This window comes from Eleutherodactylus coqui, chromosome 4 (assembly GCF_035609145.1).
Source record: "Eleutherodactylus coqui strain aEleCoq1 chromosome 4, aEleCoq1.hap1, whole genome shotgun sequence".
Classification (NCBI taxonomy): domain Eukaryota; kingdom Metazoa; phylum Chordata; class Amphibia; order Anura; family Eleutherodactylidae; genus Eleutherodactylus; species Eleutherodactylus coqui.
Window position 1 is genome coordinate 95,806,211 of NC_089840.1, and position 18,100 is coordinate 95,824,310.

The 18,100-nt window shown below is 44.9% G+C and overlaps 1 protein-coding gene across 3 annotated transcripts in view; it reads left to right on the plus strand.

The window, feature by feature from the left end:
• Positions 1-1,401: 1,401 nt before the first annotated feature.
• The window catches only part of LOC136625583 (arylsulfatase D-like), a 126,780-nt gene continuing 110,081 nt past the window's right edge, over positions 1,402-18,100 (plus strand). For all 3 annotated transcript variants that reach the window (XM_066599894.1, XM_066599896.1, XM_066599897.1), the window contains exon 1: positions 1,402-1,808. In XM_066599894.1, the coding sequence (XP_066455991.1) occupies positions 1,402-1,808 (407 nt within the window). The remainder of the gene's footprint in view (positions 1,809-18,100) is intronic.

Consider the following 18,100-nt stretch of genomic DNA (forward strand, 5'->3'; position numbering starts at 1 on the left):
TCATCGAAGTTCCCCAGCCCAGGACCTGGTCAGCTGTTCTCTGGGCTAGAGTGTTCATGTACTGAGCTGATTTCTGCATGAAGCAGGAAGCAGACAGGTGTTTTCCCACTGCAGTGGTTAGGCTTGGTGTTACAAGTAAACTCCCTATTCACATCAATGGGAACTTTGCCTGTAATACCATATCTGGTCAATATAGTGGGAACAGAGATATCTGCTTGTTAGGTGCACTGTTCAGACACAATCTTCTGCTTTTGTGTCTGGCAAATATGGGTGTCAGACCATTCTATCTGTTCCCTGAGCTTATATTCACTCCTCTTCCAGCACTCCTAGGGTTAATAGCTTCAGGCCTCCTGTTCAGCTAATGCACCTTTCCCAATCACCGCCCTATATAGCTGCCCTGGGCCTTTCAGACCTTGCTGCAGTGCTGATGAGAGTTTGTTCCCTTTGCTTTATGCCCAGCTGCTACTTCGGCAGTTACCTTGCGTTCTGCTTGTGTTCTGTGTTTTTCGTTCGTGTACTCTGTAGTCTGTTGTTCCCGTTGTCCGCTTCTCTGTTTATCCATGTCCACTTATTCCTCCTTTGTTTCTTTACTCTCCGGTGTTGTTCTATCTTTGTCTTATAGGTGTTCTGGCCCACCAGGGAAAGTCAACGTCTAGAGGGAGACTGTGGGGTCGTCCTTATCGAGACGAGTGCTCCGCTTTAGTCGAGGGTCTACCTCTCCTGGTTATCAGTTCAGGGCAAGATACCTTCCCTAGTTTCCATCTATATACAGGGCTGTTCATCTGGTATCTTACATCCCACACTGGGGTTGGCTGTCAGCCGTGCTGGATCAGATCTTCACCTACCCGGTAGGTTGATACAGTGGTTCCACATCCACAGTCCTTACACTGCTTCCTGCAGAAGTCAGCTCAGTGCACAAGCATACCCGCCTGGCAAATGGTTGATTGGTGGGGTGTCCCAGGGGGCAGACCCTTGCTGATATACAATTGAAGGAAAGCCTATCAGTAGTAGTTACTGGAACATTCCTTTGAGTGGTTAAGATATATTTTCTCTTTTCCTTGACATCTAATTTAAAAACATCTGAAATTTCAGCATTACTCCTTGTAAGTGTTATAATAGCCATTTCTGTAGGAATTATGGACACTTTACATCAAGTGGCTGCTAATTTGTACATGAATGATAATCGGAAATGTTATGTTAGGTATGGACTCATGCGGTGGAGCTCGTGCTATAAAGTGGCTTGGTTTCCCCAGAGGACTTCCTTCTAATGAGACTACATTTGCCTACTGGAATCATAGGTAATGTTGTAGACTGTCCTACTTTTTCTATAAAGCTAAAACTCTCTATTTTTACATATTTATTTGCCGTACCTTTTCATTATTAGGCAAATGGCATCTTGGGATGAATTGTGAATCTCCTAATGATCATTGCCATCATCCTCTTAACCATGGCTTTGATTATTTCTATGGTATGCCACATTCCCTCATCAATGAGTGCCAGCCCGGAGGGTTGCTGGAAATTGATGTCCCTTTTCGAGCACAACTGACGCTTCTTACTCAGATTATGGCTTTTGCTGTGATGACGTTAGTGATTGTCAGATACAGTAATATGGTCGCCATCAACTGGAAGATCATTTTCTACAGCGTACTGTTGGTCATTTTATTTTTTATCACATGGTACTTAAAGTACGGTTTTATACAATACTGGAGCTGTATAATAATGAGAAATCATGAAATCATTGAGCAACCAATGAATGTCAAAGAAATCGCATCTCAAATGCTGAGGGAGGTGCTACACTTCATTGACAGGTATGTTAGCTTGGCTTTTAATCTGCAACAAAATAATTGGCTGCAGTAGCCTGTAACCTACCAACAACTGACTGCAGCCTACAAACAGATAAAGGAGGTATAGCGCTGAAGCTGTGGGGTCCCGGGACGGGTGAGTTTAGTCTAGTTTATTATTTAATGGTGTTTCCAGCTGCATTGAGAAAAACAAACAAACTCATACCCTTTAAGGGTATGATCACATGTATTGAAAATGCTGCATATTTCCCACAGTGAAAATCAGTGGTAAAATCCTCAGCATTTCCACATCATTAACCGTGTCACTACAGCATCTGGAGCATTGGTAAGAATTTTTAATGGATTCAGACTCAGATCTGCAGATGATTTCAGCTTGTACATAACGGCGCTCCTCTCACCTCCAAATGCTGAGTACTCACTGCTAGCACCAAGAGAGCAGCACACACCGTCACCCGACAACCGCTACTGAGTGCCGCCATCTTTTTCCCGGTGACAGGCAGCCCACTTCCGCATCAGCTGATCATCATCAAATCCGCCAAATATCGTTGCGTCCTTAAGCCCCCCAAAAAACCATGTTCTTAAGGGGTTAAAAACCTTGGAAAACATGGAAATTAGATTATATCCATAAAACAATGTGGCAATCATAACTCCTATGTAAAAGTCTCTCCTTCAGATTCCATACATGCTGAATATAGCTCTTTATATATTATATATCTGATACGTAACACAACACTGTTTTTACAAGTATTAGGGCGTTTACTGCGATTTTTCCGCGCGTTTTTCGCGGCGTTTTCGCGGCTTTTCTATTAATTTCCATTGACTTTCATGGGTGCATTAGGAGAAAAAAAAGGACACATATGCAACTGACAGTTCCTATGTTAAAAACGCAAACGCAACGCAAAAAAAACGCCAGTGGACAGGAACACATGGTATCTCTATGCCTGTGCAGGAAAAACGCAAAACGCAGGTAAAAAAAACGCCAGTGGGTGGGCGCCCTTAATTTAAAAAAAAAACAAAAAAACACAAGCGGGGACCATACTGCAACTTTGATTTTATACAGCGGTTGCTCTCACTTAGGGCTCATGTCCACGAACGTGGCGGGAAAATGCTGCACAGTGTGACTTTTTTTTCTTCTTAAACTCCTCCCTGTTTCAAAGCAGGAATGTGTAGAAAACGGCACCTATACAAAATGTATTGTATGGGCAGTGTTTCATACATATCCTATGCAAATGTACAGGGCTCACGTTACATTGTACGCAGAAAAATAGAGCATGCTGCGATCTATTTCTTGTGCGTATCGATACAGTGTCCCCACACCGATATGCATTGATCAAGGAAAATCCATTGATCCATGTTTTTCCAACCTTCTAGTAGGCCACTACTCATGAACCAGAGCTGTGTGCTTGCCTCCTCAAGCTAAAATTTGCCAGCCAGCCCCTGACAGGGCCATCGCCAATTGGCAACACACTGTAAAAGGGGAATGAGTGGCTAGCAGCTTAATACAAGGGGCCTTATAACATAGCGCCACAATATAGGAATGTTAACAGGCAGCTATCTGAAGTGTGCAGATAGCAGACCTCACTTATCAATAGGGGAAGTGAGAGCTAAAAGTACATAGGGCAGCATGAATTGTAAATATGGCCATGTATGGGACATTTCACACTGGACAGAATGGCTGCGTGACACACCGCAAGCCGCAGTACATTCTGCACCAAAATCCGCAAGCTGCCTCTGGATTTTGATGCGGAACTGAAAATGGTTTAAAACCTGCCCGCAATTCCGTATCAAAATCAGCAGTTAGACCTGCAAATTTTTGTGTCAAATCCAGAAGCTGCAGATTTGGCTGCGACCTGTGAAGTAATTGTGTCCCTCGTGAAAGGTCCCTATGTGTCATCAGTGGTTTTCCATAGCACTGCAAATAAATGTGTAGCATTATGAGACGATGCACCCTAAGGCCTCATGTCCACGGGGAAAATCAGATCCGCTGCAGATTCTCAATGGAGAATCTGCAGCGGGTCCCTCCTGCCCCGCGGACATGAGCGCCGAAAATAGCAATTTAAAAGCATTTACCTATCCGGCGCGGGCGGGGAAGATCAGCTGTTCCTCACGGCCGGATCTTCATTTTCGGCCGGCGGATGAATTCCTGACGCCGGCGGCACGTCGCCGGCACGTCGTCGACGTGCCGCGCGCATGCGCCGGCACATCCGCCGAGCCGAAGCAAGGGAGATGCGGCCGTGAGGAAGAGCAGAGCTTCGCGGCCCGCTGCGGGTGAGTAAATGCTTTAAATTCCTATTTTAGGTCTCCCGCGGATCCGGACGGCTTCCATAGGCTTCAATAGAAGCCCGCGGGAGCCGTCCCCGCGGGAGACCCGCATGAAAATGGAGCATGGTCCAGATTTTTTCATGCTCCATTTTTTTTTAAATCACTTTTATTGACGATCCGCGGGTATTTATGTACCCGCGGGTGGTCAATGCATCCCTATGGGATGCGGATCCGCGTGCGGGAGATCCGCTGCGGATCCTAAATCATATTTTCCCCGTGGACATGAGCCCTTAAGAGTTAGCTGACAGGCTTAAGTCTCCTACACATGCACAATATTGGATGTTATCACGAGGAGCGGCTTACTCTGTTTGCACTGTCATTCTTCAACAGCAGGCTACATACACATGGATGATTTTAAAGTTACGCCCAATATTTTTGTGCGCAACTCACTTCGGATAACATACGGATAGCGTGCCATCGAATGTATGGGACACTACACATGTACATGTATTATATTTGTCTGAGAATCGGTCAAGAATAGGACATGCAATTTTTCTTTTTCTCTGACTTTAAGGTCTCATGTCCACGGGGACAGATCCACAGCGGGTTTCCTGCACGCATGATCCGCTCCCCATAGGGATGCATTGGACACGCGCAGGTACTTAAATACCTGCGGATGTCATTTTCCCTTGAGGCACTCCATTTTAGCGTGGGTCTCCCACGGGGATGGCTCCCGCAGGCTTCTATTGAGGCCTATGGAAGCCATCCGGATCCGTGGAACACCTGCAGCTGAATTCCTGCTCTCCGGCACGATGCTGAGCACATCCGCCGGGCTGAACAAAGAAGATCTCACCGCGATGGAGGGAAGATCCGCAGCGTCCGGACAGGTAAGTAAATCTTCTTTTTAGGCCTCACGTCCGCGGGAAAGGAGGAACCCGCTGCAGGATTCTGCATAAAAAATCTGCGGCGAGCTTGATGTTCCCCGTGGACATGAGGCCTTAGGCCTCTTTCACACGGGCTACAAAGTCATCGCTACAAAATGCATGTATGTGGAGCTCTTGGTTTCCAATGGGCTTTTTCCCAGGAGAGATATTTTGTAGCCTGAAAGAACCTATTGGAAACCAAGAGCTTCACATATATGTGTTTTGTAGTAGTGATTTTGTAGCCCGTGTGAAAGAGGCCTTAGGCTGAGTAAAAAAGTTGGAAATGAATGGGTGCTCTTACTGCCCGATTCTCTGACACATTTTTTGATCCATAAATCGGACAGAAATATCGTCCATGTACAAGTTCCCTAAGGATAACTGTAGAGTAGATTATATTTACTTACCAGACCTAAGAGCTGTAGCAAGGGGGGTACTCTTGCCTCGGGATTGCTGACCTCTCGTACCTGAAATGGCACACCACACGGGTAAACACGGCTCAGGAATAGCAGATATCCCGCCAGCGTTTATTGCACAGCACATCACACAATGTCCATATGCACCCCAACTTGGGTGGGAGTCCAGGGGCGTGATCCCTGTCGGACCCTTGCCTTTTCAGGCCACCAGCCTGCAGCACCTTTCTATGCTGTGCTGGCCCTCTCTCTCTCTCTCCTTGGTAGGAACTGGCTTTTTATCTTGTTCCTGCTCCACCCCTTGGTTAACCCTCGCACCGGAAGTCCTGTCTCTGGCCCTCTATAGGCCCTTCTGTGTACTGCACTACTATATACCCCCCCCCCCCTTTCCTTTGATATAGGCCGTAGGCTGTATCACCTTTTCTTCTTGGCTCTCCAAGCTCCAGGCTCAGGGGTCTTTTTCTAGTTCAAGAACCTCATCTCTGTATTCTTACAGTTCCTCCTGCAGCTTATGCTCCAGCATGGCCTTGCTACGGATTACAGTCTCCACTTTGTCTTTCAATTCATTCAGGTTTACAATTATCATTTTTTTCTCACTTTGTAACAATTCTATTTCTTCTCTTAGTACAGTATTGCCCTTGGTTAGAACCATTAGCATTCTTCGAAGTTCCTTTACCTCTGACTTTTGCATGGTAGTATCCAGTTCACTGATGAGTGGGTCCTTGGAGCCAGCATCCCTGTGATCGGCTTCTACCATCTGGACCATCTGTTTCTTCACCTTCTGGGTTTGCTTTTTGAGGTCATTATACTCTTGCTGCAGTTCTTCCAAGATTTCTGCTGCCACTTCTGAAACCTTCTCAGCTTCACTTTCTGCCTTCTCCTTGGCCTCTTGTACTTCAGAGGTCTGTTTAGTCTGTATCTTTTGCTCAGGTCTCACCTTAATGACTTTTCTTTTGTTTACAGAAGTGATGTCTTTCTTCCAGACCGTCCAAGTCTTTACAAACTGTTCACCTGGAGTGCCCAGGTCACCTTCATCTAATTTGGTATATTTCACCACTTACGTCTTGTTTTTACAATTCTTCAGTCCTGCCACCGGTTGTTGGACCACGCTCTTGCGTGCTCTTTGCACCCGAGCTCGCTTTCCAGCATCATTATCGGGACTCTTCCACAAGCCCTTCTCTTTTACTTGCTGTCTGAACTGGCTCCTAGACCGCACTAATCTCTGAACCCTCTTTTCAGCAATATGACTCTTTGACTCCCAGAGCTTCACCTTTGCATTTAACTTCTTAGTGGACTTTTGCAATACCACTTTTTCTTCTGACACCACCTTCAGGGGGCGCTTCAAGGTGAGCGCTTCAGTCTCTTTCTTAATATTCTCCAACAGGATCTCCACTTCTACCGGTCGTTGGAACACACCTTTTGGCTTTTCCCATATCAGGGGGGTTCTCTTCTCAGCATCTGTCTTGGCGCTAATCCAGTCTTGTATTTCAGTGCGCACCAGCTAGTTACGCCTTTCTTTTGCGACTTTAGGGAACACCGACTTTCCCTCAGTAAGCCACTGTTCACACATCTTTTTTTTCTTCTCCCAGTTGGAGACCATCTGACATTGGTAACCAATCTCCACACTAATGTCTTCTACTACCTGCTGAAGGCTCACTGTAAACTTTTCAAGTTCATCATAGACCTCAGTTTGAAGACAAAACAGCTGATTTATCGCTTCCACCTCTTTTAGGATTTCACCGTCTTGCTCTTCAACCGTGACCCAGCATGCAGGGTTCTCATACAGTTTCTCTTCCATCTCTGACATCCTTTTCAGGGTGTGTGTTAAAGTTAACACTTCGGTCCCTTTCATACAGACCTTTTCTTCAGCACACTCACATTCAGTGACATATCTTGCAGACCTGATTTTCTCCTCTGTAAGCTGCTGTTCATATATTTGCTGCGTCTTTCTTAGTTTGGACACAAGCTCCTTTGGAGACCAAGCTTCACAGAAGCATCTTCTATCTCTTGCTGAAGATGTACTATAACCTTCTCAAGCTTATCACAGGCAGCCATCTTCTCTTTATACTGCTGCCTTGTAGCTTCTAACTCCTCTTGTATTTCTCTTTTCTGCTCTTCCGCAGAATCCAAGCACACAGCACTCTTCTCCAGTCTATATTTTAGGTCAGACACCTCAGCCTGAAGTGTTGCAATCTGCTCTGATAGAGGAAAATGCAGAAGCTAAGAGAAACCTAACTGCTTGAGGAACACATTTCTCTCATCTTACATAATCTTCAGGTGTGCACTAAGACCAAGCCTCTGTTGCGTCTCTTCTTGCACCAGTCTCTGAGACTCTTCAGTCTGAGCTTCCAGCTTCACCTGCAGCCTGCTCAGACAACACTGTCTGCACACTGTCACCTTCAGTTATTTTTATTTGTAGCTCTTGAAGCTGCATTTCCACTGTATTTCTTTTGCCCTCATATGCACACTTGTCTTCCAACAACCCCTTCACCTTTTGGGTCAGCTCAAGACACTCACTTTTCCATGTTTCTTTCACTTTTTCAATTTGCTTCAACTGCTTGGACAGTTACCCCACAACTACAGCATGACTCCGTTCCAGCTCCTGGATTTGGATTCCATGTACTTCAGTTTTCTCATCCAAGCTCATCTGTAGCTGGGACACCAGTCTCTCATGCAGCGCTTCCTGGTTTTCCTTGGTCACCCAGTGAGTCTTTCAAGATCTCTGCTTGCTGCTTTGCCTGACTGCAAGCAGCTTTCTCTAGTTCCAGCTTTTCCTTAAAGGGGTTGTCCCGCGATAGCAAGTGGGGTTATACACTTCTGTATGGCCATATTAATGCACTTTGTAATATACATCGTGCATTAAATATAAGCCATACAGAAGTTATACACTTACCTGCTCCGTTGCTGGCGTCCCCGTCGCCATGGTGCCGTCTAATTTCAGCGTCTAATCTCCCGATTAGACGCGCTTGCGCAGAAGGGTCTTCTCCCTTCTCTTCGGTCTTGGCATGAGCGGCGTTCTGGCTCCGCCCCTTCTACGCGTCATCGTGTAGCTCCGCCCAGTCACGTTTGCCGATTCCAGCCAATCAGGAGGCTGGAATCGGCAATTGACCGCACAGAGCCCATGGTGCACCATGGGAGAAGACCCGCGGTGCATCGTGGGTGAAGATCCCGGCGGCCATCTTGGCTGCAAAGAAGAAAGAAGCTGCAGAGACGAGATTCGGGTAAGTAAAATTTTTTTTTTAATCACGTCCCTTGGGTTTGTCCCGCGCTGAACGGGGGGTCTATGAAAAAAAACAAAAAAAAACAACCTTTCGGCGCGGGACAACCCCTTTAAGCTGACTTATCTGGCACTCTAAGTCACTATTTTTCTTTACGAACAGCATTTTCCACTCTGCAACCTGATTCTGCAAACCTGTAGTTTGATTATGTGCATCTGTAGAAGCTCTTCTAACTCGCAACACATCATCTCCAACTCTTGGGTTTTCATCTGCAGTTTCTTACAGTCCTGTTCATACTGCAGATTGTACCTCCAGACATACGCTGCGATCAGCCTAATCTCTGGCTACATCTGTGAGGTCTTGTATCTTTTCATGGGCTGTTGAAAGATATCCCTTAAACTTTTCTTTCTTACTTCTTATTTCTTCTAAGCTCTGTTCCCACTTAACATTCTTCTGTTCCAGCAACACCCGGTGATCAGCTTCCTCCTTAGCCAATCTTTCAAGATGCTCATTCTCCTTTAAGAGAGCTGCACTCTTTGCTTTCAGCTGCTCAACTTCTTAAAGAATACTTTCTTTTTCTTTAAGGAATTTATTTGTCTGTTCCTCTGCTAGCAACCTTTGCCTCTTGGCCTCTTCTCCAAGCAGGTACAAGTTAGTCCTTTCTTTCTCAAACTGTGCGTCAAGTCTTTCATTAGCAGTTTGACACGCTTCTTCCAGAAACTTTATATACGCTTGCATTGGTGCGCATCCCTCCTGAATTTGAACCAAGCGTTCTCTTGCTGTCTCATCCTGAATCTCAGGATCTGCACTGACAACCTCACTTGTCTCCCTAGCCGCAGCCTTTTTCTTTTTTTTTCAGATTTAGTACAATCTATCTTTTCTCTCTCTGAAGGCATAGTACTACTCACTTCAGCAATTCTAGTACTACACCCCCTATCTTCACTCTTCCTTCCCCCTCTCAATAGAGGTATACTTGCACAGGCTCCCAGAGGGGCGTTGGCTGCACTCATTGCACCCTGTTCACATCCTGACTGCATTTGGGAAACATAGCGACACATATTAGGTACAGAATACATCCCACCATCCCCCACACATGACCTACCGGGGTTAATGGACTTTTCTTGCCCCACCTGGTCAGCAACATAGTTCTTAGACAAATTTTCTTTAAATGTCCGTTCACACTGTGCGGCTTCCACTGTGTCATTATGCACAGAAAACATTATGTCATGCAGAAATGTCCATCCTTTGCTGTCGGTTCTTTGCAGTCCATGCCACCTGAAACCACAGCAGGGGTTTAGGTGGCCTCCAGCAACAGCCGCCATCTTTACTACACAGTCCACCATGAGAAAATAAATCAACAAGTCCACTAACTTGCCTTGTAGAGGTTTCTCTGAGGTCCTCTGTTGCTTTGCCAGGCAACTGCAGCTTTAGCCTCCTAGCTCTTTAACTGCAGCTTCGGCCTCCTGGCCCTTTAAACGCAGCTTCGGCCTCCTGGCCCTTTAAACGCTGCACACAGCACAGCCGCACACTTGGCCTCCTGGCCCTTTAAGCGCTGCATACAGCAGGTATCGCACATTCGGCCCCTGGTCCTTTGTGTGCCACCCTAGATCTTGCCAGCGCATCCTCCACCATATGTAGCAAGGGGGGTACTCTTGCCTCGGGATTGCTGACCTCTCGTACCAGAAATGGCGCACCACATGGGTAAATACAGCTCAGGAATAGCAGATATCTTTGTCTGGCTCCTGCCAGCGTTTATTGCACAGCACGTCACAGCATAGCACATCATATCACACAATGTCCATAAGCACCCCAACTTGGGTGGGAGTCCAGGGGTGTCATCCCTGTCGGACTCTTTGCCTTTTCAGGCCACCAGCCTGCAGCACCTTCCTATGCTGCGCTGGCCCTCTCTCTCTCTCTCCTTGGTAGGAACTGGCTTTTTATCTCGTTCCTGCTCCACCCCTTGGTTAACCCCTTGGTCCTGTCTCTGGCCCTCTACAGGCCCTTCTTTGTACTGCACTACTACAGAGCGTACCGTCCTGTCATAAAAGCAGCTCTGCTTGGTGTACATAATGGTGCAGCTGCAATGTGTTGGGTTAATTTAACTCCATCATTTGCAAATTTGTCAATATTAGGCATTCTTTAAAAAGAAGAAAACTTTAGTTAGTGTCTTATCTTTATTAACTGTCCAGTAGAGATGAGCGAGCATACTCGTCCGAGCTTGATGCTTGTTCGAGTATTAGGGTGCTCAAGATGCTCGTTACTCGAGACGAGCACCACGCAGTACTCGTCTCGATTAAACGAGCACTGACCATTAAATTCAATGGAGCCGGCAATATAGCCGGCTCCATAGAAAGCAATGGGCTGCCGGTGATCGTGGGATGAATTGTCGGGAAGGGCTTAAATATATAAGCCCTTCCCTGCAAGTCATCCAGAAATGTGTAAAAATAAAAAAAATATATACTCACCTGGTCCCGGCAGACGGAGTTCAGCGCGGCCGGCTGCAGTCCTCCTGAACTGCTCTGAACAGGTGTGAGTAGTATTCAGCAGCCGGGGATTTAAAATCCCCGCCTGCTGAATGAGCTGCCTCTGATTGGTCACAGCCTGACCAATCAGAGGCAGATCTCACTCACACCCATTCATGAATTCATGAATGGGTGAGTGAGTGCTGCCTCTGATTGGCTCAGGGGCAGCGATCGCCGGCAGCCCATTGCTTTCAATGGAGCCGGCTGTATTGCCGGCTCCATTGAATACAATGGGCTAACATCGTTCAGCCGGGACAAGGTGAGTATATTTTTTTTATTTTTACACATTTCTGGATGAATTGCAGTGAAGGGCTTATATATTTAAGCCCTTCCCGACAATTCATCCCGCGATCGCCGGCAGCCCATTGCTTTCTATGGAGCCGGCTGTATTGCCGGCTCCATTGAATTCAATGGGCTAACATCGTTCTTCTCTGCCACAGCTGTTACAGTTGACGCAAAGTTAAGGAAAGATCATATCCAAGAGCTGTTTTTGAGTTCCAGGTGGCAGGAACTGAGTAGGACTTGTACGTACGGTTTGAAGTACATGAGTAAAAAAAAAACATTGTGTAAATTCAGAGGCACACCAAGGTTCAATGTGCACCCATAGAATTACTGGTACTACCTACTTGCCAACAGTCTGATTTGGGCTGAAATCTGTGGATTGGACCAAAAAGAGGTGTATGTATAAACCATCACTGGGGGATGTATGAACACCATCCAAAAGCGAGTGCTTGGATGATTTCATGGTGTTCCTTGGGGTGAGCTTAATTGTTGCTGATTTGGTTTTTTTTTCAATTTTAGTATGTTATTATACCAGTATACTGACTCCACGCTATGTGAGGCAGGGCTGTACTAGGGTAACAGCAAGGACAGGGTGCTGTTCGCAGGGCGGGTACTCTGATTAGGTATGGTAACAATAGAGGGATTTATTGTTTAATGGGTGTACTTATATTATAAGAGATAGAATGCAATAAAGGTTACTTTGTTCTATTGGTGTTACTAGTCCTCCTTTGTCTGTGATATCTCTTTTATATTGTCCTACATTTCACACATAGAAAACCGAAGAAAGACAAAGTGTAATTATGGTCAATCAACAATGAAACAAAGACAAAAACTTTGGAAGATCTAAGTAATGCCCCATTTACACGGGACGAGCTGTCACCAAATTTTAATTACATCAATAGGACATATAGAGACCAATTTTAAGTGGCGGTAATATGACACAGATGCTGCAGGGAAGAAGTGAACATTTGCCTGAACAACAAGGTTCCATATTATATTTCATAATAATATTTCCATTGTATACTACTACAGTGATAGAACTACTAAGAGGTTTCAAGTTCTTTGAGTGCGGAGAGCTTACACTTCTGCTGGATCCTGTGCTGCTTCCTGGATTTCACTGCTCTGCAGTTTCATTGGTTCAGCAGCTTCTGACTTCACTGTCCCCTCATTCAACCGGAGGCGTCAGTTCATGTAAACGCTGAGGCTGCCAGTATTACTCCAAGAAATGCAATTAAGTTTTTATTGGAATACACATCACTCTGCTGGAGCATTGTCTTACCAGCTTACTGACAGGAAAATGATATTTTCAAATATTTTAAGGATACAATATATTCACAGGGGCCAGATGTGTTGCAGAAATGTCTTTTTAACAGTGCTCACGGAAATCTAAGTTCTTGCCCCCAAATCATCCCTAATCAGATGAACAGAAATGATTTCTAGTCACATCATTTTTTTTAACCAAACTGCTACATGTGAATACACCCTTACTGGGGTTTCAATCAACTATTCCGTCCAGGTATTCTCAGTTTGAGGGGTTTTTGTTAAAGGGCACTTGTCACTGGGTTCATGCTGCTTGTAAACCCAGAACAGATCTGCACAGCGCCCCCATGTGTGTGTTATTTTAAAACTCTGTGATCTTTTAGAATAACTTCACTTTGAAATTTGCTGGGTTATTGAGTCAAAGAAGCAAACCGTGACGGATTCTTCCCTCTACAGTATGTAGACGGACAGCTCTTCTCTCTGCTTTTGTATAGGAAGAGACCTGTTAGTCAACATGATGCGGGTGGGGAGTAGAGTTGCTGCTTTTGTCACAAAAAAATACTGGTCAAGGTAAAAGGGGGTGTGGATTGGGGTGTGGCTTATCATAATGTATGTTTTTTTTCCTGCTTTATTCCAGTGGCCACATATCCTATATGCATGGCAGATGCTGGGGGGAGAGGTCACAGCCCTAGTTACATCAGCGGCAGTGGACTGAAGCTAGTGAGAGAGAGTGCGGCGTGGCTCATCTCTGACTGAAGAGCTCCATTCCTGAGTAAAAGAGGCAAACTTCAAAACGCGTTTTTTCTTTAACACTGCAGTGTTTTAGGATAACATATACACAGGGGCGCTGTGCAGATCTGTCCTATACTCATGCTGCCTGTGGCTTATCCAATATGAACCAGGTGAGAGGCTCACTTTAAGAGTGGTTCCCTGATAAGCTGTGGCCTGCTATCGGGACTCCCAGTGATCACCTGTAATTTGTGATTACCTGTAGCCTTATCCCAGCATGACTCCGGAGGAAATATTACATTACACAGTGACAGTTGAAAACAATTGACAGTCTGTGTAATATCTAGACAGATATGGTCATCTATGGCACTGGGTCACAGAAAAAAATTAATTGTCTGCTACTTGGGGTATTTCATGTGTTCTGTACTTAACCGAATGTGTAGAGTCAAAATCTGTAGTCGGATAGAATATCGGGTTCTTATGTTATATACGCTATCATTGGCTATTCATACAGACGCAAGAAACTGATTTTATGTTCGTTATACAGCCATGTACATAACTATATTGTACTTCAAAACTGTGAGACATTAACAAACGTGGAAATAAAAAGTTCACTTGAGTCTTTACACAATGCACATACACTGTTCAAAAGTGCTTTAGGCACTTGTATGTGTACTTGTCTGTTGTTGACTGCTACAGAAACCAGCAGTAGTCGCCCATCATGTTTGTTGAAATGGCCTTGATACCTTTTTTGCATGGTCGCAATATCCTGGTGGAATCTTTCCCCATGTTCATCACTCACATCACCAAAATTTGTTAGGAAAAAATCCAGAAGAAATGAATTTTAAATGTCATTCGACAGCCGAGTTGCTGATATGCTGCTAACATGTTGCTTAGAAGTGCAGCATGGTTGTCAAGAAAGTTTTACACAACTAGCACAAATGCATCCCAAGCTGCACGTTCAAGTGTGCTCAATTTGGATCTGAATGTGTCATCATGCATTAGTTCATGGATTTCAGGACCAACTAAAATTCTATTGACTCGTATGTCTTTTTCATTCCCACAGCATGAGCAATGGGAACAGAAGGCTTTTTGTTACCATTGTGCAACAATACAGCTTTCAGGCTATCTTTGCCAGAGTCAATAAATAATCTCCACTGCTCAGGTACAGAGTCGTAATCTAGCTCCAGCATAAGGCCATTTATGTCAGTACAGAAACAAATGTCATTTTCAAGCTTGTAATATGATGCTAATTTTGCATGATGATCATGAAAGGGAGAAGTTGTTGTACAATTTTGTAGTAAATTCCATTCCTGTAATCCTGAAGGCTAACAATTCAGACTTCTTTTTTGATAAAGACCGGTCTCTCACTAGATTATCTAAATCAGATTGGCTCAGCAGGTGGGGTTTACCCCGTTCAGAATCTGGTTTATAACATGCATTATCCTCATGATCCTCATCAGAACTGTCACTTTCAGAAGCACAAGATGCAGGCGGAATTGGCATTGTATTCTCAGCGCCACGTGTCACTAGTTTCATAGGAGACTCACAATCAGGATAAAGTATTTTTGACTATTTTGATAAACTATCCAAGTGTAATGACCAGCAGCAGGTTCAGAGCCTCGTGTTGTAACCCGAGCAGACAGATAGCATAGCGAGGATTAGCCAAGGGTCAGTAACGGTAGATCACGGTTTGCAGAACACAGGGAGCAGGCAGGTAACATGGTCAGAGGAAAGCCAAAGGTCGATAACAGGAATTCAGTAGAGTGGAGCAGAATTAGCAGAGCTAGACTAGAGGCAGCAAGCACAACACTCACTCAAAGAGGAAGTGGAAGGCCCAGGCTTTTATGGCATGTCTAATCATGAATATGGCGGAGCTAAGACAGCGCCTGGATTTCAGGAAAAGGGAACAAGACTTAGTTCATGCAGGGAAGCCTTCCAATGGGTTGATGGCTCAATAGGTAGCTGCCGCCTGGAATACAGGAGCTCATGGGTTCGAGTCCTGACACCGAGTGATGTTCTTTTGGTTCACGCTAAATCATAGGAACATCAAACGACAATCCCTTCCTCTTGCCATTGAACCACTGTATGAGGCCAGAGTAGCACACAATGCAGCAGATATGAGGTGTCCTTTTTTTGTCCTGATCTTCAACTTTACACCCAAAATAATACTAGTAAGCAATCTTTACTCTCTTTGTCAGGTTTTTGTAGTGAATGCATGTGGTGTATTTATCACAAAGGTAGCAAAAATTGTCTGGATGGTTAACACAGCTCCGCCTGCTCATCTGTAGGCTAAAACAGACATACTGGCTATGTAAGAAAACAGTGTTGCCAACTATAAGCTTGCATTTGGCCCATCTAGCATTATATAGGCCTAGCAACTGGAGACATTAGCTTACCGACATGCTCAGATGTGCCCGCATGCTGCAGGCACAAGCTGCTGATAGGATGTGTTGCTAACGCTGAGCTGGAAGGCATGATGCAGGTAACGGTGCAGCAATTATTATGCTGCCATGGATCAGTACGTGGGCTAATCTACTAAGCTATCACCAAATTGCAGTTGGCCTATAACTGCAGATCTATACTTCAGATTCAGACTCAGGCAATCAATTTCATGGAAATAACATGTTTATCAGTGTAGTGAGAGATACTCATTTTAGTCAATGTCTCCTCTTGCTAGTAGAAGAGGGTCCTAAATTTGGGAACCTCCCTTTATTCATTTAGCATTCTGTAATTGGGTATTTGAAAGTTGGTTTTCTAAAACAGACAACCTGTTTAACTGCAAGATGCCATTGTACACCACTGACATTGTAAAATTGTTTTACATATACTAATGAGCCATAACATGAAAAACACTGACAGCTGAAGGGAATAAGACCGGGTCCCCATATATCTGGCAGCTCTTTTTCCTCCTGGAGGGAAATTGAAACTGAAGCTGATCCCATAGTTCTCTACTGTACAAGTCATGGCATCCATCACATCAGTTTTGATGCTAGATGTGTCTATGCACCATACAGAGAAACTCTGCATTCAGCATTTTTCTGTCATGCTTAGCTTGGGTATGGACGGCGGACGGGTGCACAAAGTGCGCTAAAATGTCATTAATTATGTCCAGTTCTGGCATGAAACCACTGGCTGAACTAAACTGATATATGGGAACTCGGCCTAACATTGATCTTGGACAGTGGTCCCACTCAAGGGGTGGGATATATTAGGCAATAAATGAATGGTCAGTTTTTTGATCTGCTGAGTGCAGGAGAAATTGGCAAGTGTAAGGGTCTGAGTGTCAAGTTGTGATAACTAGATAACTGGGGCAGAGTATCTCCTAAATGGCAGATCTTGTGGGGTATTGGTTAGTACCTATCAAAAGTGGTTCAAGGAAGGACAAATGGAGAAAAGGCATCACAATCATGGGCACCGAAGTCTAATAGGTAATTTTGGGTATGATAGAAAGGTGTCAGAACACACAGTGCATCAGAGCTGCGTATGAGGTTGCATGTCTGCAGACCAGTGAGAATACCCTTCTATCCACCACTGAAAGTGCCTACAAAGGGCATATGGATTAGTACAGAACCATGGCAAAATGAAAGAGGGAGGTTTGGAAAATTAGAAATAAATTTGTTTTCAAAAATAGAAAAAAACATGCAGTGCGGTTTTGAATGCTGGTTCACCGTTGGGGTGCAGGGAAGGCCGCTGGTTTCAGATATGGTTGCTAATAGGTTGTAAGCCTGCATGGTGCACTACAAGTACCATGTGGTCTGACACCCCATGTTCACTTTTCTGTGCAGGAATTAACACTAAGCAGCCGCCCCCTCAATATTTAGGAGGCTTTGTGAGTGGCTGACTCATCAGTGTCCTCACGTGTTTCTTGCTCCTCCATTTAGCATTCTGGCCGTCTGCTTGTTAGGGCTTACATGGTGTATATGCCTGCCCTCTTGTATCAGTATGGCCGTTTTCTGTGATTTTTTATTTTATTTTGTATATATGATATTTCCCTTTTTACAGCACTATACAGATCTATGGCACAATGCAGCTCTGTATTGCACATGTAACACCGAGACTTCCCTGGCATACAGTTATACACGGGTACAAAACACCTGTCTGAAAGAGGTAATGTAATAGGTTAATTGGCAGACCTATGTAAGAGAACTCATATATTATATCACTGTGAGAGATTTTATACGACAAATCTGGCTCTGCAGCTAGCCTGCTTATGTAGGGATCTGCTATATGTGGCATTAATAAAGAAGGGAAGCATGGTGTTACGTCCGCTGGGAGCACAAAGCACCAATGCCTCAGCACAGACGCAAGATGGTGCCCTAATAAAACTGCAAACACACACTCCAGGCAAAGATGGAAGGAAATCTGTCCCTTACTAATCAGGGAAAGTGGGGCACACCTGCCTAAAAGCGGAGTAGGTTCCCTAATAAGTACGGCCCCATTGTCAGGGACCTGGCTATCCCTGATTAGGAACCTGGAGAGAAGTACGAAACACAGGACATGACACTGTTCATACACACTGAATATGACACTTCATACTTCATGTCCGGCCACCTTCATAAACACTCAGAACATGTCGCTGTTCACACAAACACACCAGCTAATGCATACAGCACAGAACAGGACTGCGCATACACCACCTGTCTGGCCACCTGCGCTGACATACAATACATGCAGCTGTTCACATCAACA